Source organism: Vulpes vulpes, chromosome 14, assembly GCF_048418805.1.
Source record: "Vulpes vulpes isolate BD-2025 chromosome 14, VulVul3, whole genome shotgun sequence".
NCBI classification, from domain to species: Eukaryota; Metazoa; Chordata; class Mammalia; order Carnivora; family Canidae; genus Vulpes; species Vulpes vulpes.
This window is the reverse complement of record NC_132793.1, coordinates 71,571,943-71,597,793: the sequence shown is the minus strand read 5'-3', so window position 1 is coordinate 71,597,793 and position 25,851 is coordinate 71,571,943. Positions and strand designations below refer to the sequence as shown.

At 35.2% G+C, this 25,851-nt stretch overlaps 1 protein-coding gene across 2 annotated transcripts in view; it reads right to left on the bottom strand.

Moving 5' to 3' along the window:
* Positions 1-25,851, bottom strand: part of EDIL3 (EGF like repeats and discoidin domains 3) — a 388,297-nt gene that overhangs the window by 107,692 nt on the left and 254,754 nt on the right. For both annotated transcript variants that reach the window (XM_072736863.1, XM_072736862.1), the window contains one exon: positions 21,146-21,327. In XM_072736863.1, coding sequence (XP_072592964.1) covers positions 21,146-21,327 — 182 coding nt within the window. The remainder of the gene's footprint in view (positions 1-21,145; positions 21,328-25,851) is intronic.

Genomic DNA, 25,851 nt, shown 5'->3' with positions numbered 1-25,851 from the left:
AAAAATGTAAGATAATATCAAGTACTGGTGAGGTATTCCTCTAATGATATATCAACTGGTATAGTTACTTCAACCTGTTAGTCGTTAGCAAAATGAAGCAACCTGCTTTGGGGCATTATTCCTGAAGAACTGTGGCCTATTACTGAAAACTTGTGGCCTAAGTGTTCAACGAGAAATGTACACACATATTTACTGTAGATTTTTTTATGTTAGCAAAGAAGGCAGTTTAAGTGAATATCCCTAGAGGTATAAGAGATTTAAAATAGAAAATGCATGTGTGTGAACATGCATGGATGTGTGTGTATTCTTACGCAAATTAACACAGCCATACTTTCTAAGAGCCAGAAATGGTGAGCTGGATTTTACATAACTATCTGACAAACACAAGAATATGTGAAAAAGCATATTGAAATATACAAAATACCATTCACATAAGTTTAAAAATAAACATATACAACATAACATCACGCACTTTCCAATAATTTGCTTGTCTAAATCAACATAGGAAGAATGAAATGACAGGTCACACATCAGCTTTACTGTGCTAGGTTTCTGTAAGGGATGAGGACTGAGGAAAAAAGGTAGGGAATGAGTAATAATACCAAGAAATGAAGAGGTTCCTCATCAAATCAGTGATGGCAAATGGTATCCTGAGTGGGGGAAGGGATCATTAGTTCCTTCCCTGTATTCCTCTCTTCTCAAAGACAATGACTTATGACCACCCTACGTAATAGTACAAAATATTTTCTGGACTCACTACCTAGTATAAAATATAGTGCATAAGCATTTTAAACATATTTATTTATATAATGACATACTTAAAATTATTTGTGGTTGTCATTTAGGCGAAAGCTTGTATTAAATAAGCAACTGGCTTTAAAAGTAGCTTTATGAATAGCTAATTGTTTTCCTCCACCTCAAGCTTGTTACCAGAAATTGTGATATACTTAAGTAATACCTTCAAGTGCGAGTCTGACTGGTAGCTGGTGTCACTACATAACAATAATCCAAACATAAAATGCAAACACAGTTTGCAAAAAGGAATTACTATATTGTTTTATTTAATTGAAAAGGAGCATTCAGTTTTTTAAATGGTGTAATGCTTGGGAAGTGGAAGACGAAGAACTCCTTTTTGAGGAAACTTTAGGAAACACTTACCAACTGAAGACTGTTAAAAGGTAAACTGAAGCATATTAACATTTTTTTAAAGAGTCTATTTGAGCAAAAATCAATTCAAATGGGGCAGCACCAATCCAGAAGTGGTGGGAGTGCCCTGCCAATAAGGGCTAGGGGAAAGCCTTTTATGGGGAAGAGGTTGAAGCAAAGCAAGGAAATTATTTGATAGGCTATAGCTTAACCAGTTGCATTATTTGGGAAAGCCTGATTAGCTGATGTGATTGGTTGTCCATAAGGTTTTGATTTTTTACCCTTGAGGCATTATGGGCTTAGGTTTTGGTTTGCTTCCTTAGGCTGCTAAGATATTAAAGCCAACTCAGTTTAATGATCTCATTTATTTAATTTGATAAGATCAACTAGCAAGAAAAATAAATGCCTGATTCATAGCTTATTCTTAGGAAAATCATGTTAAAAATCAAACACTTAGTCGTCATTTACTTCATGATTATCGAGGCACAAACAAGCAGTAGTTTGTGGGCTTCTGTATAAAAATGAAGATTTGAAGATTAGCATATCACATCAGAGTATTATGTAAATATATGGTACTTATATAATAATGACATTTTGTAGAAATCATTATATACCAATGTTTTCATAATTTGCATGAAACAGGCAATTTGTTTAAATTGATTACTAAGTGGTAGTGAATAGAAATTTTTGAAGTATTATTTTTTCTTTTTCAATGATGAGGATTATTGATTATCATATAAATAATAAAAGCATTAGGTGAAAGATTAATAAAAGGATCTTCTAGACAGGATGAGACTTCCATATATTCCATCATTAGAATTGCTAAAAATACAACATGAGGAATTTGCTGTTACTGTATATTAAATATGCATATATTCATGCTTAAACTAAAAGAAAAACATTTCTTAAAGGAAGAACCACCAAACTATAACCACTTTTCAACTTCAAGAAATGAGTCTTTCACTTGAACATCACAGGTCCTTCTATTGAGTTAAAAACCTTATTCCTCATGTGATTATTATAAAGAAAATATGTAATTGAGAAATTAGAGAACCTAAACTTGTAAATTGTCATTATTCATAATACTTTTATCTTATCAGAGATTTTATTTTATGTACTAGCATTCTACCTCTGGTGAATGAAAATGAAAAAAAAAAACAAACCCTCCATACACTCAATAAGCTCTTTTTTCCTAACACCAAGTATCTGGAAGTATGTGAGTACAGAAATTTATTTGAAATTTCCAAATAATGATTTTGCACTGATAGTATTTAAACTTTTATATCTGTAAATGAGATTTTTAAAAATTCGCCCTTTTGTTCATAATCAGCCTCATTGAAGCACACACAGTTCACAGTGAAGACAATCCTCCTAGGAGGCCTTTTGGGTAGAGTGTTGGAATACAAGTAAGCTTCAAGCAAAAAGAAGAGGTAACCATCTGTTTTGTGTGATATGAGAAATAACTTGGGCCTCCCAGGCAGTTTTAAATATTTGGATTGTAAAGACTATCACTTATGGGGTTAAAACAAACAAACAAACCAGGAACATTATCACTAGAAGCTTCTTGTTAAAAACAACACAGAATTAGAACTCTCCCTTTCTTTCACATTATCTTATAAATGCATTTTATTGAATCCCTCTTTAACATGTTCTGTGGAGACCTCAGTGGTGGGAAGCATGGTGAATATGCCTGAGGAGGAACACGTTTGTTTGAAGTACATCAAGGAGAAAGGAGCAACTCAGCAATAGTGCGTGGTTTATAGTTTTGACATGACTGGTCCTAGTTGCTATAATAGAATTTCTCTAAACAATCTCCATGTCACCAAAAACCTGATCAATGAATGCTCTCTGTTCCCACTGTTAAGCATGCTCCCACCTCTGGCACGTTGGGCTGTTCTTGGTGGGGCCCACCACCCCCATTCTTGCTGGCTGAGCTGCACGCTCACCAAGAGTCAGTTGCATTTGTTCTCCAGCCTGTTTTTTCAAGCTGTGCTTGTTATTTTAATTATGTAATTTAGTTAAGCGTAATTGCTAAAATGTAACTGGGAAAGGAGAGGGTTTTTTTTGCCTATGAAAACATGAAAAAGCTTTGAAAAAACCTCAGAAAGGCAAATTACTGAAAACAAACAATAATACTGGGGAAATGATTAATAACTATTATCTAAGATATCGATATCTAGGATTCTATGCTTGATTAACTTCACCAGTATGTTTAAGCAAAGAAATAAAAACTGAAGTTTTAATCATGTTCTATGAGTGTGGTTCATCCAAGAAACATGAAACAGAATTTAAATTTTTTTAAATCAATTTTTATTAGCTAACCAAGTATTTAGTTCTGAAGCTCCAAAGAAGAGGGCTTCTCAACTGTCTTTCGCTATTCTGAGTGTTGGCCAGGCTGAGTTTTTGACATGTGTTCAATTCATTTAACCACCTTGTTTAAAAAGAGATGGGAAACAGCACACGTGAACAGACATAAAACAATAATCACTTTATGATTCCTTGCACCTGGTAAAGCTTCCAATCAAAGTGAAACACCTCATTCACTGAACAGCATGCAACAGAAGCAATACACTGTCATGGGTGTGATCTGTTGGTTGTTCCAAGAGTCCTGGCCTAGCATGAAGTTTCCTCTGTGTTTCCACCTGCTTCTAAAGGGCTCTCACTATATGGTACTCAACTCTCTTGGTACTTGCTGTGGGTAGACTTTCTTCACATGCTCCGACATTCACAGCTTCACATTCAGAAGTGAATGGAACTGTGGCTATTTTGTTTAAAGACTTCTACTTCTATATTAAGTTCGATGGAGTAGCATATATAATAGGAGTGTAGAACTCTCATAAATAAAGTTCTACGGTCTGAAGTATAAATTTTAATTCATATGCTCTGAATTTTAGATTTTTGTCTCTTTCTTGGTTACTTCATATGGCTAGGCCAAAAATTAAAGGAGTCATTTTTCATAAAAAGCCCGTCAATCCGGAAAGATTCAGTAAAAAGATGGAAGGGAGGGAGGGAGAAGAAAAATAGAGAAACTGTGTAGCCCAGATAGGAGAAGTTAGAGAAGAAACAGGAGGAATAAAAAGAGAAAATGATCTCAAGACATAAGAAGGAATGCTAATGCCAATAAAAATCCATTAGAATTAATGAAAATAAGGTCACCCTGCTAATCTTTACTTTTCAAAGAATCCTGAGATGCTACCAAAAAGAAAAAAAAAATTCTTGCTGCCTAAGCACAGGGGCACAAGTGAATATGCTATAAAGGGAGAGGGGCGAGGGAGGCTGAGGGCGAGACTTGACTTTCTTACATTCCTGTAGGTGGCAACAGCTCTTATGTGGGAGGAAGTTCCATGTAGGATCCACGTGAATGTTCTCCTCTGCTTTAACCACCTCACTGAGGGGACTTCAGAGTGAATGTGGCTGAGGACAGTGCTGAGTAAATCAATATAATAACAACAATATAGCTACAAACAAAAGTAAAAACGGGATCTCCAATTACTTTATGGATAGTCTTTACTAAAACTGAGAGTTTCCTGATGCCAGTTATCACTGCCCAGGACAGTGAAGGATTAGTCGGCAGGAAAGACTACATCATCCTTCCGTGTGCTCTCTGATTTCTCTTAATTCATCATATCATTTGTAGCATGCAAACAGCAACAGTGTCAGTAGGATAATTTCCACGTTTTGCTATGGGAACACTCTATAGTTTCCCACTTATGAAGATACTATTGGTAGTAGCAGCAAGTGTCCTGAAATTTTAAAAGCTGACATGGGATCAATTAAACATTAAGACAAAAACCAAATATCACACAATAAAAACTTAAAAAGTACTTGTGGGAAGCAGAATACAAAGATAATCTTCATTTTCATGTACTAAAGAAAAAAGTCTACAAAGTAAACATATGCTGTAGCACAAAAGATGGCAAGATTTCTAGGATATTATTTTCTAGTATTGTGGAATATGAATGAATTAACCAAAAAAAAGCAATAAGAGGGCTAAATAGACAGCCTGGAAAGCTCCGGGACACAGATGTAGTAGTGATTATCAAGTAATAACTTTCTATATTCTTTGTGTTCTTCTAGATTTAAAATAAGTACAAACTTACATCTGTGTTTCGAAAATAGAATAAAATAAATAGATTTCAGAAGTTAAATTGTATTCCCATATTGGAATATATCAGAATCGGCTTTGAACAATAACAAAATGACTTACATTTCATGGCTTTGAGGACTTCATGATTCAAAAATTTTGCATAAACAGACAAACTAAACAGTGCTTGGCTATTTGTCCTTATGATGAAATTGTTATTCAAGACCTACAGGTAGCTGCTAAGAAGGTTACTAAGGGGGCCAAGCAGATTATCTAATTTCGGGCAAGCTGAAATGTCACTGGATACAAAAGATTCCATGCAGTGAAGTCACCCTAGAAGAAGCAAATAATACCTTCTAATTCTTCTACTTGCTTCTGTATTTCTATAGTAAGGATTAATTTGTAATTTGCATTGTATTTCTATGGGAGTTATGGGACTACCCTCAAATATTTAATTATTTTTGAATAATATATGGAAGGTAAAGTGCTCTAATATGTTTTAACCTTCTGAATACATTTATGAGCAAACAAATCCTGAAATTTGAGGTCAAGTTTTTCACAACAAACCAACATCTGGGACTGGGCTTGCTGAGATCAGGACCTCTCATTTTCAGTGGTCAGCAAGAATGGCGGTGCTATAAAAACACTGGAAAGATGAGAAACAAAAGAGAAGCAAAGCCCAGGAATTGGGAGCCCTGTATCATACCTCTGTAGGATGTGCAAGATGCCTCCTTTCTACGCACTGATCAGCAAAAAGGACCTCTAAAACCCAAAATTTCCTGCATCCACTGGAAGATACTAGAAGGAACAACGGAAGCTCTGTTTCTTCAGGGCAGGACTAAATAGCAAGATGTTTGTTTTTGAAAAGTCAGGCTGGCAAGCTAGGTGTGCCCCACTGTTCCTAACATGGCCTTGGGCAAGTTTCTTAACCTTTGTAAACCAGAATTTCTTTATCCATGCAATGCTAATAAGATGTTATCTAACACACAGGGTTGCCTGAGTATTAAAGATGATGCTACTCTTACCTACCTAGCATTTTTAAGCATTTGATGATTGTTTGTTATCCTTACCATTTTTCCCAGAGAAGAGGAAAACTGAACTTTCATTTACAAATGTGGAAAAACAATAAAAAGAATGAAATGATTCTTTATTTCACCCTGATTAGGCACATTAGACCCTATTTCTTTAATTTTACTTTTCAAAATCCTTTTATATGCATGATACACTATTTCATTTGTTGTTGTTATTTTTTTATGATTTTATTTATTTCTTTGCCAGAGAGAGAGAGAGAGAGAGAGAGAGCACAAACAGGGGGAGTGGCAGGCAGAGGAAGAGGGAGAAACAAGCATCCCTCTGAGCAGAGAGCCCAATGTGGGCTCAACCTGGACCCTGGGATCATGACCTGAGCCAAAGGCAGATACTTAACTGACTGAGCCACCCAAGAGCCCCTATTTAATTTGTTTTTTTATATTAGGCTTAATAAATTAATTGGACAATTCTGGTCTTCTGTATGGGCCAACAGGGAAAGATAATGGGGGATTTTTGGTCATCTTTGCTCCCTAAGTGAGGAGAAGAATAAATACAGAAAAAAAATTCTACTCCTCGCACAGCTCTTGTGGACTCTGGTCCAACAGCAACTCCTTAATAACACGGAAAAATAACATTTGTCCTTGTTTTCAAAGAGACAGAGTTTCACCACTACCAAACAATTCTGTATAGCAAAACATTAAATTATTTGAAATTTACGAAGAAGAAAATAAAATATATCTCATTATTTTAAAATAATAGTTTAACTGAGCAGACGTTGGTAATTAGGACATCTTTTAAGAATGTACTGATTGTATCATTTTTAAAGGCAAATTTAGGCAAACAAAACTATACTTGATTTTTTTTTTTTGTAGCTTGAACTATGGATTTCTTCCTTTGTTAAATCACTTCACTGTTTTCAAACCTTCAGTGGCTTTTCCCTCCCACCCAAATTAAAACACGTATATTTTCCACAGTGGCAAGCACGAATTTCTATGACATCCTACAACTTAGTTTTCCAGCTGTATTTCTGACTATTATCACATGTGCATTTATGCCTCTAATCTTTAAATGGATTTAATTCATCCATTATTTCTTGCATGTCTATAATCTAAAAACATAATGACAGCTACAGTGGGAAATGTAAAAACAGAAAAGATTTTTGAATCTGTTGCATGTAATCAAAGAGTAAGACACACAGATAACTAACTACAAAACAAAAGAGAATGATATATATATATATGATAATGGAGCAAATGCCTTGTCATGGACATAAAGAGAATATCAATAATACTGGAAATAGGAAACCAAGGCCTAGAAATATTAAGTGGCCTGCCCAAGGTCACACACCAGACTGAATGGGCATCAAAGACTCAGAGAAAGGAAGAGAGAGAAGTGCACAAAGTGGAGCACCCACTATGCCTGGGGAAACGGGGGGTCTAGGGAGGCTGGACAAAAAGGTAATTCTTCTTTTGCTATGTCTGTCCACCTGAAATGCCTCTTTCATCTACTGGAACAATCTGAAAACTTATCTGCTCTGTAGGTCTCATTTTAAATGAATCCCTTTGCACTTATAAGTAATACTTAAACATTATTATTATGGCATTAAAACATTCTGTCTTGGATCTAACACTGAACATGCTATTGGCAGACTTATATTAAGTATAATTTGGTTCAGCTGTGACAAAAACGCAGCTTAATAGTGGCTTAAATAGGAAAGAACTTGGCTTTTCTCTTGTATAAACATGTGGCTAGGAAGAAGGGGGCTGGTATATCAGAGCCCTGGGAACCTTCTATCTCGTGGCCACCGTAGGTAACCTTTATCTCATTGTCCAAAAAGTTGGAAGCATCTGAATTCACAGAAGCAAATGGAGAAGGGATGAAGGGGGCATGTGAGTGTTGTATCCTAAGGAAGGTTCCCAGAAACCACCATGCGACACTTTTGCTTATATGCCTTTGGCCACTTGTGAGACACGTGGCCACAGCTAGTGGAATAGGAGGTTGGGAAATATAGCCTAAAAGAACATATATTTATACAGAATATACTGAATCTTACAGAATTTAACTATCTGAGGTAAAATTCTTTTGCCACTAATCCTCTTGCTACAGAAACATGAAAAACATATGGGGAGATAGTTAAAAGTTTTGGCTACAACTCTTAAATATTTGTTGGATATGTGAAAATGTACATATATTATTTGTTATATAGCCAACATGTAACTAAACATCCATCATATAATCCTCATAACAATCCTAAGAGGCCACTCTCTCTCTCTCTCTCTCTCTCTCTCTGTGTGTGTGTGTATATATATACATATATATACATATATATATATGTATATATATAAATATAACTTGTATCTTAGAGTGGTTAAGTAACTGTATTCAAAATGACAATGGCCAGTTGAATCCAGAACCACGGATCTCGAATACCATATTGCTTACCATAGAATAGAACTGCTAAGTGTCCATTGAGAGAAGAATGGAGAAAGATGTGGTATATATGTGGTATATACACATAATGGACTATTACTTAGCCATAAAAAGAATGAGATCTTGCCATTTGTGACTATATGGATGGACCCAGAGAGTATTATATGTTAAGCATGTTAAGTAATTCAGAGAAAGAAAAATACCATATGATTTCACTTATATGTGGGATCCAATAAACAATACAAGTAAGCAAACAAACAAAATCAGAAACAGAGGCTTTTCTGTATTTCTAGTATATACAGAAAACAAACTGGTGGTGCTAGAGGGCAGAGGGTAGGGGAATGGAAAAAAAATAGGTGAAGGAGATTAAGAGGTACAAACTTCTAATTATAAAATAAATAAGTCACAGAGATAAAAAGTGCAAGGAATATAGTCAATAATATCGCAATAACGTCATACGGCATATGGTGACAGATGGTGGCTACGTTTATCATGGTGAACATTGTATAACATGTGGAATTATTGAATCACTATGTCATGCACCTAAAACTAATAGGACACTATATGTCAATTATACTTAAATAATAAATTTTTTTTAAAAAAAGGGAAATAGAACTTTTATTTAGGATATTGATTATGACAACAAATCTGTTCTTATTTATTAAAGATTTAGTCATAAGGATTGGTAAGAATACAAGTGAGCCAACAGATAGTGCCCCTATCCTCAAGAAGCTTACCTCATAAAATAATCTCCTATGCAGTCTTTATATATAAACTGTGACAAGTGCTAGAGGAGAAAAGAACAAAATGCTATAGGAACATGTATTAGGAGAACCACATTTAATTTGAGCTAAGGGGGGTGGTTAAGGCTTTCTTGAGAGGGTGGCATCTAGAAAAACAGTTGGCCCATGGAAAATACTCAATGAATATATTACATGAATGAATTTATGAATTTAAATGGAGTTGGACGTCACTTTCAAAGACTTTTTTCTAAGCCTGGGAAAGTAGAAGGGAGTACTCTTCAAAAAAGGCCCATGTGGCTGGAACTCACAGGGTAAATTCTCTACTCTTTGCAAAGCACGTGGTTAAGCATTGAATTGTTCACTGAATTAAATCAGAGCCTTTTCTCTCTCAAATGTCCACATAATGAAGTAGAAAATTTCCACATAAGATAATTTAAAATGTTTTATCTACTTGGATAAGATCCACATGAGCACAGAAAACTTGTCTATGGCCCACATGGCTCTCGGCAAATAGTAGCTGCTCAATTAATACTAATTTATCTACAGCAGATCTGAAACTAACAAAAATATTCTGAAAAAAATATTAGATAACGTGCTCTTCTTTCAACATTGCTGTACATCTTTCCAAATCTGGGTTAATGCTCCTAAGAAAAGGAAAGGTAAGATCCACTGGTAATGTTAAAATGTCTTATTTGTTTTTTTGTTCTGCATGATAATCACATTTCAGTTTAAGAGTTTCTTGAAAGCTGCTGTAATGTAAAAATACTGGCTTAGGTTGGGCTCCTGCTAGGAAAACTAAGTTACAAAAATTCACATCTACATCTGAAATTCAGTACTATACCTCTAACAGCACTAATGATAGTAATAAACTAAGGAGGCCTGGGTTTAACACAGTTTTTTAAAATCTCAGAAATGAAAATATAGCCTATGTATTATGAATTCAGGAAAAAAAATACTTCAAAGCTACTGAAGCATTAAAAATATAATAGATGCAAGAAATTTGAGAGCCCATTTGGAAAGAAAAGAGACCTTTATTATTTTTTTAAGGACCAAAATCACAACAAGATAAAACAATCTACACTAAGTACATGCATGTTAGGCTGAAATAGCTGCTATTTTAATTAACTATATCAATTCTGGGGAAAACAGCAGCAGCCACAGAAGTAACATTAAAAACAAATACATGGAAAAAATGGAACCAACCTATGGTATGAAAATGAAACGTCCTGAACAAGGCATTAATGTAGAATGGCAACACTTATCAGAAGCTCAAAGTTCAGTTCTTTCCTTCCTGAAGGTCCTGCACAATGGTGCTCCCAGGTAAACTATTGTCTTATAAACTGTTTGGATGGAAATGGAATTAGAAGAAAAAGAAACTTTTCCCATTTGGAGAAGATACTTCATTTTAGGGTTCCTACTGTCCCCTAAATATCTATTTCAACTCTTAAGTGGATACCACCTTACCTCCCATTCCAGTAGGTGTGACCATGTGACTCACAAATGGCCAATGATGCCAAGTATCACATGGCAGTGGTGCCCACTTAATCTACTTCCAATGTCTGTACAGAGCAGCAAACTATCACTCTTCCAACTTTATCTTGGACACTGTTAGGATTTTCTCCAAGTAAATCAAACATTAAGACTCAAAATATATTCATCATTTTCCAACCATACCAACCTCTTTTCCTGATTTTGATATTTCTTTTAATGGACCAAAATCACGCTTAAGCTCAAAACCCTGGAGTTTATTTTTTCTCATTTCTTTTTCTTCCTCTTCTCCCCTACACACAATTGAATCATCAGTGCTGCACCCTCAAGCCCTCTTACAATTTAATCTTCTATTTTTATTTCAACAGCTGCTAGTGTAATATAGGTTCTCCTTGGGCAGTTAGCTATAAAAGCCTCCTAACTGGTAAGCCTGCTTCTAGGCTTGTCTCTGCATTAAGCATGATGTTTACTCGATGAAATTTTACTAACTACCTCTTAAACACTCAGCATTGTGTTGGGTACTCATAATACATCCCACCGACAGGTCATCTTCCTGAATTCTAGTTCTGACAGTGTCAACACCCTGCTGAAAACCTACAATAACTATCAAGTGCCTCATTGGACACTGATGTATTTTTTCATTTTGGTGTCTCCTTACCTCTGCAGACTTGCATCTTCCTATTCCCCTACATCTACCCATCTTTTCAGAAAAGAGCAGTCCCTGATGTACCTTGTGCTTCTTCCATTTCCCTTATGACTTTGTTAATTCTGTTCTCTCTCTGGAATAACTCCCTTAACACCATCCTCAAAAATGGTGAATAGGCTAAATTCACCTTTAATAATTAAAATGTAAATGGCTTTTTTGATGTTTTCATTATATTCTGGTTGCACAGAAAATAAACAGTTCTTCCTTAGAGACTCCTGAGACCCAGCTGAGGATTTAACAATAAAACATTTAAAGCCTGGTCTTATAGGGTTGTGGATATTTTTATAATCCTTTTACTATTTAATTATGACTTAATTATTGAAGGCTTCATGTTACAGACAAAAATCCTTTGAAAACAATTAAGCATTACTGTATCTAGTTCATGGAAGAAAGGAGGTTCTACTCATGGCAGACATTGATACAGACAGATTAAAACTAAAATAGCACCAGAACAGCTTAGGTAGTAAGATCTTGAATTTGTGATGTCTTGCTGCCATCCATTCCTTTAAATGTTTCACACCAATGTCTCACTTTGAAGAGCAATATATTGTTCGCCAATATCTTAATTTACTCAAGTTGATTATTATATTGAAAGGAGCACATCAGAGAACCTGGGTGGCTCAGTGGTTGAGCACCTGCCTTTGGCCCAGGGTGTGATCCTGGAGTCCTGGGATCGAGTCCCACATCGGGCTCCCTGCATGGAGCCTGCTTCTCCCTCTGCCTGTGTCTCTCTGTGTATGTCTCTCTCTGTGTCTCTCATGAATAAATAAATAAAATATTTTAAAAAAATAAAGGGGCACATCCAATGGGAAGTATGTCACACACACTAAGTCTACTGTGAGCTCCATTAGGATAGTGATTACTACTTTTTTCCTCAAAATCACCAATATCAAAATCTACCGGCAGTGTCTGCTCATTGTGTGGTGCCCCAGATCCCAACTCTGATCCACTAATTCAGAAACTCAAAGGGTGAAGACTCTATTTAAACAGCTCTCCAGGTCACTTTTATGTAGGTGGATTTTGGGAACTGCTGCCCCAAGCTAGAGGTGGATTGCTTGTTTATGGGCAAATATAAATTTTATAGGATGCAGAGGCACTTCATAAAGCCCAAGAAAATGCTAGACTCCCTCATGCCCACTACAAGTGCCCATCCCTTCTTCAAAAAAAGGGAAAAGAGAACTTTCCAGAGCTGTCAAAGAAAGGATAGCACAGAGGTTATAAGTGGTTTGGCGCTGGCCTCACACAAACTGCCTGTGTTTATATCCCAAAGCATGCAACTTACTATTTTAGTGAGTTTGGACAGCTTACTTTTTCATGCCTAGATTTCCCCATCTGAACAATGGGGACAAGAACAATACCAATTACCTGGAAATACACAGTCAAAATATGTGAAGCAATTGTAACAATTCACAGTGGTAGCTGCTGAATTATTTAAAGCTAAATATAACACTATTGCTAATGAGACTCCCTTGCAACCCAAGTCTAGGTGAATATAGTCATTTTTTCTGCACTTGTCTAACCACATTCAGTTAGTTTTAAACAACAAACTCCCCCAAACCAAAATATTTTCAAATTAATTACTGTATCAAGAAAATAAAGCTTTCAGCATCAGGCTAGGTGTCACTATGTTTGGTAGCATTTTCAAAACAAGGGGGTTTTCAGTAAGGCGTTGGGGCAGAACAAATTTGTTCAGTGTCTACAGTGGAAATAAGGGATTCCTTCAGCCCAATCCAAACAGTAATCCCGCTGGTTCACAGAAGATAAACATCAAGAGACAATCAAACCTTTAGCTCAGACTCTCGCTTTTTCCCCTGCTTTTCTGCATTTCTCACCTCTGGGGACTCGGGACAAGCTGCCAGCAGACCCTCTATGCCCTTACCCTATTAGGAAGAACTATTGCATTGGATGCAGGAGCTGAATCTAATTCATAAGCAGCATTTCCCATAGGCAATTCTCACGAGCCGGTTTAACACCTTGGGTGAAGTTGGATTCACAATCACAGGATTATGAGGCGTGCATCAAGCAATGTAAGAGAAAAGTTACAATAAGAAACCCTGAAAGATGACTGGAACTCAGAGTGTCACCCTCCCTTAGTCCTAAGTGCCCAGAAACTAGAAGAGACGGCCCAGAGGCTGATTAGATGGCCATGTGGAGAGAGATGAAGAGGGAACTGGCATTAAGTTTGCCATGAATGTGATCAGGGTACACTGTAAAACCAGAGATTCTAAACTTTGGAGTCACTATTTTCAATTAATTCAGATTAACTCTAGTTCACTCTTAACAGTACCGTAAACTAAAAAGTCATCCTGGTAGTAGTCACAAGATAATGGGAACTGAGTGAAGTACAAGGCACTTAACCTTCATAAATGCAAAAGTTAAGCTGGAAATGTTTCCCTCATGGCCAAAATATGTAGCAAATATAATGAAACGGTTTTTATATAAGGGTAGTACATGGAATCAGCTACTCAGAGTTTAACAGATGCTAAAAACTGTGTTAAAACAATTCCCTTTAGGGGATCCCTGGGTGACTCAGCGGTTTAGCGCTTGCCTTCAGCCCAGGCCCTGATCCTGGAGTTCCAGGATCGAGTCCCACGTCAGGCTCCCTGCATGGAGTCTGCTTCTCCCTCTGCCTGTGTCTCTCTCTGTGTCTCTCATGAATAAATAAATAAAGTCTTTAAAAAAAATTCCCTGTAAACCTTTACATTCTATACTTTATGAATGATAGTAATAAGGCATAGTTTGTATGTTTTTGACATTCCCGCAGGGGTAAAAATTACAAATTACATAAGCTAAAAAGATACTAGCATTTTAAAAGCTTATTTTACTACAGCAAATTAATCTTAGAGAAGACTTGGTTACTTTTTTTTTTTTAAAGATTTTATTTATTTATTCATGAGAGACATGGAGAGAGGCAGCAACACATGCAGGGAGCCTGACATGGGACTTGATACTGGGACTCCAGGATCATGCTCTGAGCTGAAGGCAGATGCTCAACTGCTGAGCCACCCAGAAGTCCCAAGATTTGGTTACCTTAACAGCAGTATTGTATAAAGTTTCAAATCCCTGTGTGAATATAATAACAAATTTATAAAAATGTGCAAGAGGCTAAAACAAACATTTGATATTTAGTTTGTTTCAGGAAAAACTTAAATGGGATACGAGAAGACGAACATTTTGGTGTTTGGTATTTGTGGCTTAATGTGCAGACTTCCTAGAGAACATCTTACAAATATTACCCATGTCTATCTAGTGTTGTTTATAAAGGTGGGTTTGCAGCAATTACAGAGAAAGGTACAGGTCATGAGGATTTACAGAAATTCTGATTCCTGTGCTGCCCAGATGGGTGTGACATTCCCTATTCTGTGGATAGACACACCACCTATGGCACCAAGGAATTGTGCTAAGATGGCACAGCTCAAATGAAAATTTATAACATCTGAACATGGAGAGTGAAGTGAGTTGCTAGGGCATTCTCTGTACCACTCGGTATGGTATGATTACCACACAAACACAGGCTATCTCTCTTCCACTTATTTTGTTCAATAATCTCTATTTTGTCTGTGTGTATCTGTTTTTTGTTTGTTTGTTTTGCTTGGTTTTGTTTTTTACTCAAGGTGCTATGGAAATAGATTTAAACTAGGTGTAATTCCTACTCTCAAGTGGCTTACAGTATAGGAGGAGAGAGAAAAGTAAACAGTCACCATAGAGAATGTTAGCTGCTAGTGACTAACATATATAATTGGCAGAGTGAGAAAAAAGGATAGTGCTGTCACTTTTTTTTTTTTTTTTTTGTTAAGATTCATTTGTGTTAGAGAGAGAGAGAGAATGCGGCGTGAGGAGGGCAGCTGGAGAGAAAAGGAAAATTGCAAGCAGACTCCCCCACCAGGCGTGGAGCTGACACAGGGCTCGATCTCATGACCCTCGATCTCATGACCTTGAGATCATGACCTGAGCCGAAACCAAGAGTCAGTTGCTTCACTGACTGAGCCACCAAGGTGCCCACAGTGTGGTCACTTCTATTATTGGAGATAAAGAGCAGAAATGCCAGGAATCACTTTATACAGAATGGAATGAAGGGTCTGAATCAAACGAAGCCTAGTAGATGGTCAGTAGATAGAGCAGGAAGGGTCTGGGCCTAAGCACAGCAGCAGGAAAGAGCCAGATGAAGCTGTGGAACAGCAAGAAATCCAGGTCAATGAGGCCCTGGGTGCTGAAAGTCAGAGAGGAAGTAGCTTAGAGCAAAGAGAAGAGATTCCAGATACAGATTTCAAATTAGAGAACAAATGCCATATGGTTAATCATATACTTCATAGCTCATAGTATCTGGAGTGAAGATCCAACATACATCCTTTAAAGCCCATCAGAAAGCAATATGTATTAGTTTTAGTACAAATGTCATAAATAACCAAATAAATAGACTAGATATATTATAGAAATAATATAGATATATTATTTTTTCAGATACATCAAATCATTTTTTCCTTAGCGCTTAGTATCTTTTTGTTTTTAAAAATTTCTTAAAAAGTAACATTTTTTTTTAAACACACACTGTGTATGAAAGGTTAATTGTAATAAACAACTTAAGGAAAAATTGCAATTTTCCATCTAGGATTACTGTTTATGAAAAGAAATCACTAAAAGCAGCAGCATATTAATGTTCAGATGTCATTAGCCTTAGAGAGGTGTTTAGTATGGATGGCAGTGTACTTGAGAAGGTAGCTTTTTTAAGGGAAAAAAATAGACTAAAACATTTTCTACTTGAATGAAGACGTAGTAAGGATGGATTAGATTCTATGTAATTCAGTTTCTGTAACTAGAAAACAACCAGAAAATGAAAGAAAAAAATCTACTTCTTAAAATCTACGTCTTTAAAAATGGTTTTCATATCTCAAGGAGCTCCAGCTGTCTGTAAGTACCAAAGAGTTTTCACACACATTATGTCATTTTGAAATGGCATAGATGATTATTCTGGTTTTTTTCTTTTTTGCAGCATTTTCAACCCACTGTTCACAAAGATTAAAAATAACAAACAACAACAACAAAAACAAAAAATCCAACCATGTATAGAATGTGTACTCAGAAATGTGAGTCTGTAATTCAACTTGTGCTCACATAATTCTCATTTGGGCCCATATACTCTGCATTAACTACTATTTTCTTTGAAATATAAAAGTCAAGGGATCTTGCTTTGAGATAGATATTTTACATTTTACAACAGCCAAGAATCTAAGCCATTTAGGAACAGTAGTTGCTGAAAATTCTTAAAAGATTTTATGACTAATGAATAATACTTGTTAGGAATTGCTGCTAAAACTGGGCGCACTTCTGACTAGGATATCAAACAGTCTGCCTCCATCTAGTTCAGAGAACTTTTGTGGATGACAGATTTCTCATTATCCTTCTTCATTTTTCCTCACCATTCTTTCCTCTCCTTCTACCCATACTGTTATCACAACTGGTAGTTCCAATGACAAAGTGCCCAGATCATCATGCAAAAGAGGTATTTTAATTTTATTTATTTTTAAATATATCTTGGGGAGTCCAATTCCAGGCTTTATAGGCTGATTAGACATCTTTTTTCAGTGTAGTCTGAGGACCTGCAGTAGGTCTGAGAGGAAATCCAGAAGTTTCTATTTTTACCCAGTGGCCCAAAAGATTCCTATACACACTAAAGTTTCAGAAGTAACTCTCTCCCTGCACAAAAACTCTGTGGCATATTAAAAAGGAACATATTAAGATCATATTCAAATTTTTTGAAAGAGTAATTAATTATTTAAAAAGGAAAGATCAAAGCCTATTTTTCTCAGTGATAAAATACTTGGATTGACACTACTGGTAAGTTAACTTTCAAAGGAAAATTATGGCTTCACTTTGGTATACCCATCAAGCAGGTCAGCATGTAATGATACAGCTACATAATACCTAGTATAACGGCAATTCCTCTCCTTAAGTTCTATAAATATTATGCTAAATATTAAGCTTTTAAATTTGATGAAAGTTTTGCTAGAATACACTGTTCAAATATAATAAAGTATGATTCAAATAAAATGGTTAGCAGATGATGTAAGACCAGGGTAAATATCATATATTGTCGTATCTACCTTGTTTACTTTTCTATATCCTAGATTCAGAACATCTTGTGTTGTTTCTTCTTTTAGAGATTTGTTTATTTTAGAGACAGAGAGCAAAAGCAGGGGGAGAGGCAGAGAGAGAGGGAGAGAATTTCCAAGCAGACTCCCTGCTAAGCACAGTCTGACATGGGACTCATTGTGGGGCTCAAGCCCAGGACCCTGCAATCATGACCTATGCCAAAATCTGGAGTCAGCCATTTAACCAACTGGCCACCCAGGTGCCCCTAGATTCAGAATATCTTGAAAGAAAGTGCTGTCTTTCTTATAGTGCCTAGTAGAGCAGAGACTACAGAAGACATGTTCATTTAGTAAATGTTTGTTGATGGACGAATAAATGGATAGCTGGAAATTCTCTCTAGAATGCATATACATAAATCACCTCAGAAATTCAAGAAATAGTATTTTACTATATATATCTATAAAAGAAAGATAATGAATATAAAAGGATTATCTTTAAAAATAAATAACAAACATCCATTTTCAGATTTTAGTCAGTTAGTAAAGTACCCAGAAAATTTAAATAAGCTTATACATTTTTATGTAAGATAACCCAAGACATATTTCTATAGTTGTACAAAGTTACTATTTATAAGACATCTGTCAGAAAGAGAAATTGACATTCCAAGATGCTAATGAACTAGTCCATGTTCAATATGGTAGCTATTTATTAGTCAGGAAAAAAAAAAGTAGGTAAGGAATATAAGGTCAGAAAAACTTGAAAATGGGAAGAAAAAGGTTTGGTTTAACTGTATTTATTGCACTAACCCTTTAAATCCAAAACCAATTATAAACATTGTGGTGCTCTCAATAATTTCCCACTGTGTGTGTAAATTTGAAATGGCAATTTCAATTTTTATTTCACCAAGACAAGGAAGAAAATGGAATTGAATACTAATTAGTATATGTGTGTCATACACCTGAAAGATTAGGGGAATACTGTGCTCATTATAAGTGAGTTTAAGCAAAGTACTCAAATGTTTCATTTGAAGTATGAATATAAACAAAAGAATTAAGTGACAAGGGAAATTAATAATGCTCAGACAGAAAATTGAGTACATGAGTAGACTTTCCAGAGCCTCTTAGATATGATTTTCCTTTAAGAAAGGGATACACTTTTCTTTTAAACAAATAACTTAGAAAATAAGACTTTATTAAAGAATAGCGTAACATAACATAATAACTTTGAACATAAACTCAGAATACTTATTAAATGACAATTGAGAGTTTTCAGCCTTTCTTCATTGTACACAAGGCTTTTTCATTTAATATAAAAGCCTTTTTTATTTACTTATATTGCTTTTCTCTGAAAGTTCATTATCATCGTCAGACTAAAGTAGAATGATAACAATAAAAAAAGAATAATGAAAGATCCTCTTAAAAGTAAAAGAGGTATTTAATTATTCTACTTAAGAGCTAATAAGGTTATATTTAGTTGAAATTTCTCTAAGAGTCAACCAATGTCCTGTTCCATTGAGGTTATTTCTACCTATAATTACTGGGATAAAGAGAACTCAAAGTGAATTTGTACTTTGAAAGGCGGAATGATGCGTAAGTGAAGTAGGCAATGAAAGGGACAAAGTAAGTGAAAAGTCAGGACATGAAACATTAATAAGGTGTTTCTCAGAGAAAACAACTGCAAAAGTATGTTATCTATGGTTTATCGAAACATGGCAATGAGCGAAGTTCGCAAACATCATTTGCCAAACTGAAACCCTGACGCAATCTTGCGACATCATCTCACCTCGTTCTGCAATTTCTGCTATGAATCTTAATTTCTATAGTTTTATCGTGGTTGCAATCCCCAAAATGAATTTCATAACAGTTCACTAGGGCGATTTAAAAAACTGGTCCCTGCAATGATTTTTAACAATTTTATTGTGAAGCATTTTTTGTTGTTCTACATCAATTTTAGACCTTAATTTTATATTCATTCCTCTGGGATCAAAATTATATAGATATGCCATGTCCACTATCTGGAATTCTCTTTGCACATGAAGCTAAAGATTAGAAACATCAAGTGTAATTTAAGAAGCAATTTCTCCAAGTGCATGCAAAAACAAACTCATAAGACAAAACAATATCAGGTAGCCACATGGAGCCATATAGATAAAAGAAATGTATATAGGTAGGATATGTAAAAATTTGTAAGAAATTTGAACAAAGGAAATATCTGAAGGAGATTTTGGCCCAGTTCCTAAAGTAAGGAACTCCTAGTACTTGGCCATAAATCAATTTCTCATTCTATTAAATTCCTGTAAAGCAATTCCTGCACATTGCACCTAATAATGTCAAATCACGGATTTCTGCATTAAAAATTATCCCTGACTCAAAATATACAGTAAACAAAATAGCTCAACTACTTAAATCAGAATTCTGTAATAGCTCCTTGGAATAAGCCCCAAAACTTTGAGTATGGATGAATCTTTATACATACATAATGCACACACTTATTTAAACATGTATACAAGTCATGATTTTCTATATGGTGTTCCCCAGATTCTCACCTAGCATCTTTGATCACGCTGTTCCATAGACTTTTAGTCTCTATTAAAAGCCATTTTCTAAGGCCTACCTAAAAAGCTATTCTCCCATAAGGCTTTTTCATGATAATTAATTATGTTTTCCACTAAACCCATCGTAAACTGGGTTTTCCTTCTCTTTACCACACATCAGTGACTTGTTAGATGTTATTAATGTGCTCTTCCTATCAGGGGTATCATCTTTCACAGAAATCATGGTTTAATCACCTTTTCTGTCCTCCTAATATGTAGTTTACTATCTCACTTCGGCTAAGTGGAAGTGTTGAACTGGATAAAATAGAAGTTTCTAGTATTACTGCTATCCACCCATTTTAGGGAAAGCACTATCTTAGCATGTTTTTTCTCTTTTTGAAAAAAAAAAGCTGGCTAATGATAATAAACAAAACAGTATGAAATGAAACAATTATTGAAAGAAGGTGCTGAGGACATTTGAGGTATTCTTATAACCTACTGTATAATTTACATTCTTTGCGTGCATGTGAAACCAATCCAGTGACAGGGAAAGAAAAGATGTAATTTTTATTTTCCTCAAGTGTCAAAAGTTGCTGCTAAATGTTAACACTAATGAACATATGGCATATGTAAAAACCTCCTTCTTTGATATGTACCTTAAAAGAGTAATATTTACAGTCCAAGAATTTCAACATTTTTAACCCTCTTAACATACTTTTTCAGTCAATGTACATATATCCCACGGTTTCAGATTTTATACCCAATTTGGACTCAACAAAATCATTCTGTCCTTCGTGACCATGAAGAAAAGTCACCCTTTGGGTTCTGACTTGTATTCTTTCTGAAATGATTCTGGTCATTCTTTGGTAGTCCCCTTGTCCCATCCCATGTGTTACCTGAATCCATGGCCATCTGTCATTTTCTGCAGCTGTCCATGCATTTATAAGCCCCTTCTTATTGAGACGTGCATAGTAGGGATACCATTTCTGGAGTCCAAAAAGAGCTCGGTGGGTAGAGGAAGCTGTGATTTGCTGATTTGATATGATTCCACCTTCAATTCCCAATGGGCCCGAGCATTCTGGGAACAAATGAGGGAAAAATGTGAATGTATCAGAAAAAATTCACTCCTGAAATGTGGCTTTTAGAGTTGATAGGAGATATCTTAAAAATAAACTTAATTTGTATCATCATGCCTTTTGAGCTCCACTTTCTTTGCAGATCTGTCATTGATCTCCACATGAAGAAAATAATTCTTTCTTCTGCATTGAGGGTGGCACTTAATGGATACTGTCCTTCTGCATTATAATTGTGCATTATGCACTGTCATTCCTTGGTTGTTGATCATATCAACAAAAGTGTAATACCCTTAGAGGGACTATCTCATATTTTATATTTTCAAAAATTAGCATACCTTTAAAATTTTAAGCCCTCAATAAATATCCTTGATCTATGATTTCTTGACTAGTCTACATCTGAGTTTTGTGTCAAAATCATTTTCATACTGACTTAGCATTTCTCATTACTATAAATTTTTTTAACTTAAATTTTTATAAACCTCATCAGGTATACTTCCAACAAAAAGGGCAATGCGTAAATCTGTCAACATTTGATAATAATAACTTGTAATGCTATAAGTAATAGAAAACATGTAGACAAATTATTTTAATAAAGTAAGCAGGTAAACTCTGACATTATACATAACTTATGTACACTAATAAGTAAATCAAGATATTAAAATATTTATATTTTAATATTTTAAATTCAAAATTTAGAACTATACAGATAGGTATTTTGTGCTTACATTTTAATTCTTTTTAAAATTTTTTCTTGACATTTGCAACTTGGACACTTTTGAAGAATTCCTTAATAAAATTGTAAAATTCTAACATCAAGGCATAATATAATTCAAATGTGTTCTCAGATATTAAGTGCATTTAGATTTTAAAATTAGAAACGGAGGCAAATGCATCTAAAAGCCCATATATTTTTATATATATCTGAATGTCTTATTTCATAAAAGTTCACCACAAACTAGATTTTTTTAAATTCAGTTTTGAAAATTCAGAATAAGTAACATTATGATAAAATGAAAATTAATACCTAGTTTTCTTAATTTCAGTTATAAATTTAATACTCAACTTTTTGTCAAATTAAATTTGTATAATATGACACTCTTGTTATAAAATATGGTATAGTAATTTGTCAGAATACCTAAAAATATGAAAGGAACACACTGCATTTATTAATTATCAGTATATATAAGTCAACTTGGTCAGTGATTGTCACCAAGCATATTTTGGATTTTTTTTAAAGATTTTATTTATTTATTAATGAGAAAAACATACAGAGAGAGAGAGAGGCAGAGACACAGGCAGAGGGAGAAGTAGGCTCCATGCAGGAAGCCTGATGCAGACCCGATCCCGGGACTCCAGGATCACACCCTGGGCCAAAGGCAGGTGCTAAACCGCTGAGCCACCCAGGGATCCCCATATTTTGGATTTTAATTAATACTGAAGCCCAATATTTGTCAGCATTAAATGTTTACACTTAGATTGAGGATGGAAATATGAAAGAAAGAATTTTGCAGTTGGATTAAAATATTTTAAAAAGTTACAAAGATGTTTCTCATTGGTAATCATTCTTTTATTAAGCACAAACATGTTTCTCTTTTCTATTTCATCCTCAGAGAATAAGAAGTTCTAATCACATTAACTACTAATATTTCTACAAGGCTTTGAAATCTTGAAACACTTTTTATAAAATGGATGGAATTATGTGGATAATCATCTTAATCAGACTTTATTAGTAAAGATGGCATTAGTACAGCAAAAAATTGCATCTTTGTAATTGATTACTGATAAATTTACCTTTAGGAAGATGCACTATATTACTCTGAAGTCATTTAATTAAGAAACCATTCATTTTAAGAATTGCAGTATTAGGATAGATAATAATCTGATTTTTACCTTTCAGAAAAAATTAACCTTAAAAAACTCAGATGTTGAGCCTCTGGATTCTTGTTTTGCTTTCCATTTAAACTTCAAGATCTTTACAGATTTCATAAAAGCACTGAGACTTTCATGATGATACTTTGATTTTAGACAACCACAGAAGGCTGGCTTTTTAAGAATATTGCCATTAAAGGAGTCTCAAGCATCCTTGTCCTTGATTTGTGCAATGTTTAGATGGGAAAATGCAGCAGGCAGAGACTATTTATTGTGGGCCAGTCAGTAGAGCAGCAGAGCCAGAGAGCCAGCTTTAATTTAATTTAATTTAGTTTAATGCATTAATTAAACTACATGATAGGCTTAGAAAGAACTCTATACCATTTAGGTGTGTACTTCTAAAGACCTTATGCTGAACTGGACATTCTCACCAAATCTGCAATCATTTTAAAAGAGAGAGATTAGACCTCAAGCCACACTATTTAGTTAATCTACTCCATTGGTATGCTTAACCTACCAATCTCCACTTATTAACTAACATGTCAGCAAACATAGCGGCCATGGACTGTTGCCTTATCGGATAAGTCAAATACTAACGAGCAATTAAAAAATATGTTTGTGTGTATATACACATACCTATATATTTTTTACTTTGCCATACAACTCCCAATCTTTGTTATGCCCTTACTTACACATTCATTCAAACAAAACATAATTCAAAAAATATAAAGTAACATGTTGTATTTTTATAGGGCTTCACAGCTTACAAGTATTTTTACATGAGCTATCTTATTGCTGTGATGCCAAATATATTAGTATTTCTTTTCTCAGTATTCAATTCCACATTTTTTAAAAAATAAGGTTTTACAACATTCACTCACATACTCTATGTTGCCAATCAGTAAAGCCCACCAGGGGAAACATGATTATGTGTGGGGTTTTTGAATGAAGCATGCATCTGTGAAGTATCAGCTTACTTCCTTACTGTCTAGTGGGCCTCAGTTTTTCTTATTTTAAATATTGGGGTTGTATTGGCAATGAGGTGAATGGAGCTAGAGTGTATTATGCTAAGTGAGATATGTCAGTCAGAGAAAGACAAATACCATATGATTTCATTCATATGTGGAGCTTAAGAAACAAAACAGATGAACAAATGGGAAGTGAAAGAGAGAGAGAGGGGGAGATTGAGGTAAGCAAACCATAAGAGACTCTTAACAATAGAGAACAAACTAAGGGTTGATGAAAGTAGGTGGGTGGGGGGTGGGCTAAAATGGGTGATGGGCATTCAGGAGGGCTCTTGTTATGGTGAGCAATGGCTGTTGTATGTAAGTGATGAATCACAGAATTCTACTCCTGAAACCAATAGTGCTAACTAGAATTTACATTAAAATTTGAAAAAAAAATAGTGGTTATAATGACACCCTAATTCACCAGCTGAGGTTACATAAGGTAAAAAGTGTTTTTCTTCTGTAACTATAAATTAAAAAAAAAAAAAAGAATGAGCTTGGTTCTGTACAGTCACTTGCATGTTTCTCTTTAGAGCATCCTATTGAGGTGTTCCTGGACTTTGAGCTCCTCTGGAGTGGTCTCTGGGTCTTACACAGTGCTGCACCCTTAGGTGCTCATGGTGGTTTGCACACAGGAAGAGTTTAAATAATATATGAAACATGTTGGTATCGGGGGCTATTTTTTTCTAAACAGTAAACTAATACGCAATTCCAAAGCTTATACTTTATTTCACACTGAAAGCTGTCACCACAGCAGCTCTTCTTCACTAATCATTTGGATCACAATCAAATGGTTGTCATCATAATAAAAAGTGCAAAATCCAATTTCCTTTTGCCTGTGCTATCCACTTCCCCAACGTCCTATTAAATTCCACAGTTATAAAAACCAATGAAGGAGTTGCAATTCAGAATGCAAATGATTATACACCTAAGAGTAAGTGACCTTAAACAGAGAACAATAAGATGCTTAAAAGAAAGATAATATGGAGATATATGCTATCATCACTATCAACAAATAGGGATCAGACATGGAATAATAACTGATGAACAACATATTAGATGAGCATTCTGGGGCATCTGGGTGACTCAGCGGTTGAGTCGCCTGCCTTTGGCTCAGGTCGTGACCCCGGGGTCCTGGATCAAGTCCTGTATGGACTCCCTGCAAGGAGCCTGCTTCTCCCTCTGCCTATGTCTCTAGCACTCTCTGTGTCTCTCATGAATAAATAAATAAAATCTTAAAAAAAAATGATGAGTATTCTGAAGTTTGAAAAGAGCATCCACATGTACTTTCTCAAATCATCAAAATATGATTGAAGAAAAAAAGGGTAACTAACCACGCTTATTTCACCAATGGGGAAACTGGTGAGAAGGGAAGTTAAACTGGTGAAAGATGAGTGCAGGATTGAAGCCAATTTTCCATTTCACAAATAAAATAATACCAATTGATAGAGTGAAGAGCTCAGTAATTCTTCAAAAACTGAACCTGGATTTTTTTTTTTTTCTGCTGTAATTTTATATGGGGGTTGTGTACTCATACCAGGAGAGAGAAGAAGAAATTAACATGAGGGAAACATGTAGAATGTCACTAGTGGCATTCAGGATATACCAGAGCTTTCCCAAAGGGGGATATATTAAAACAATGGGTGACAG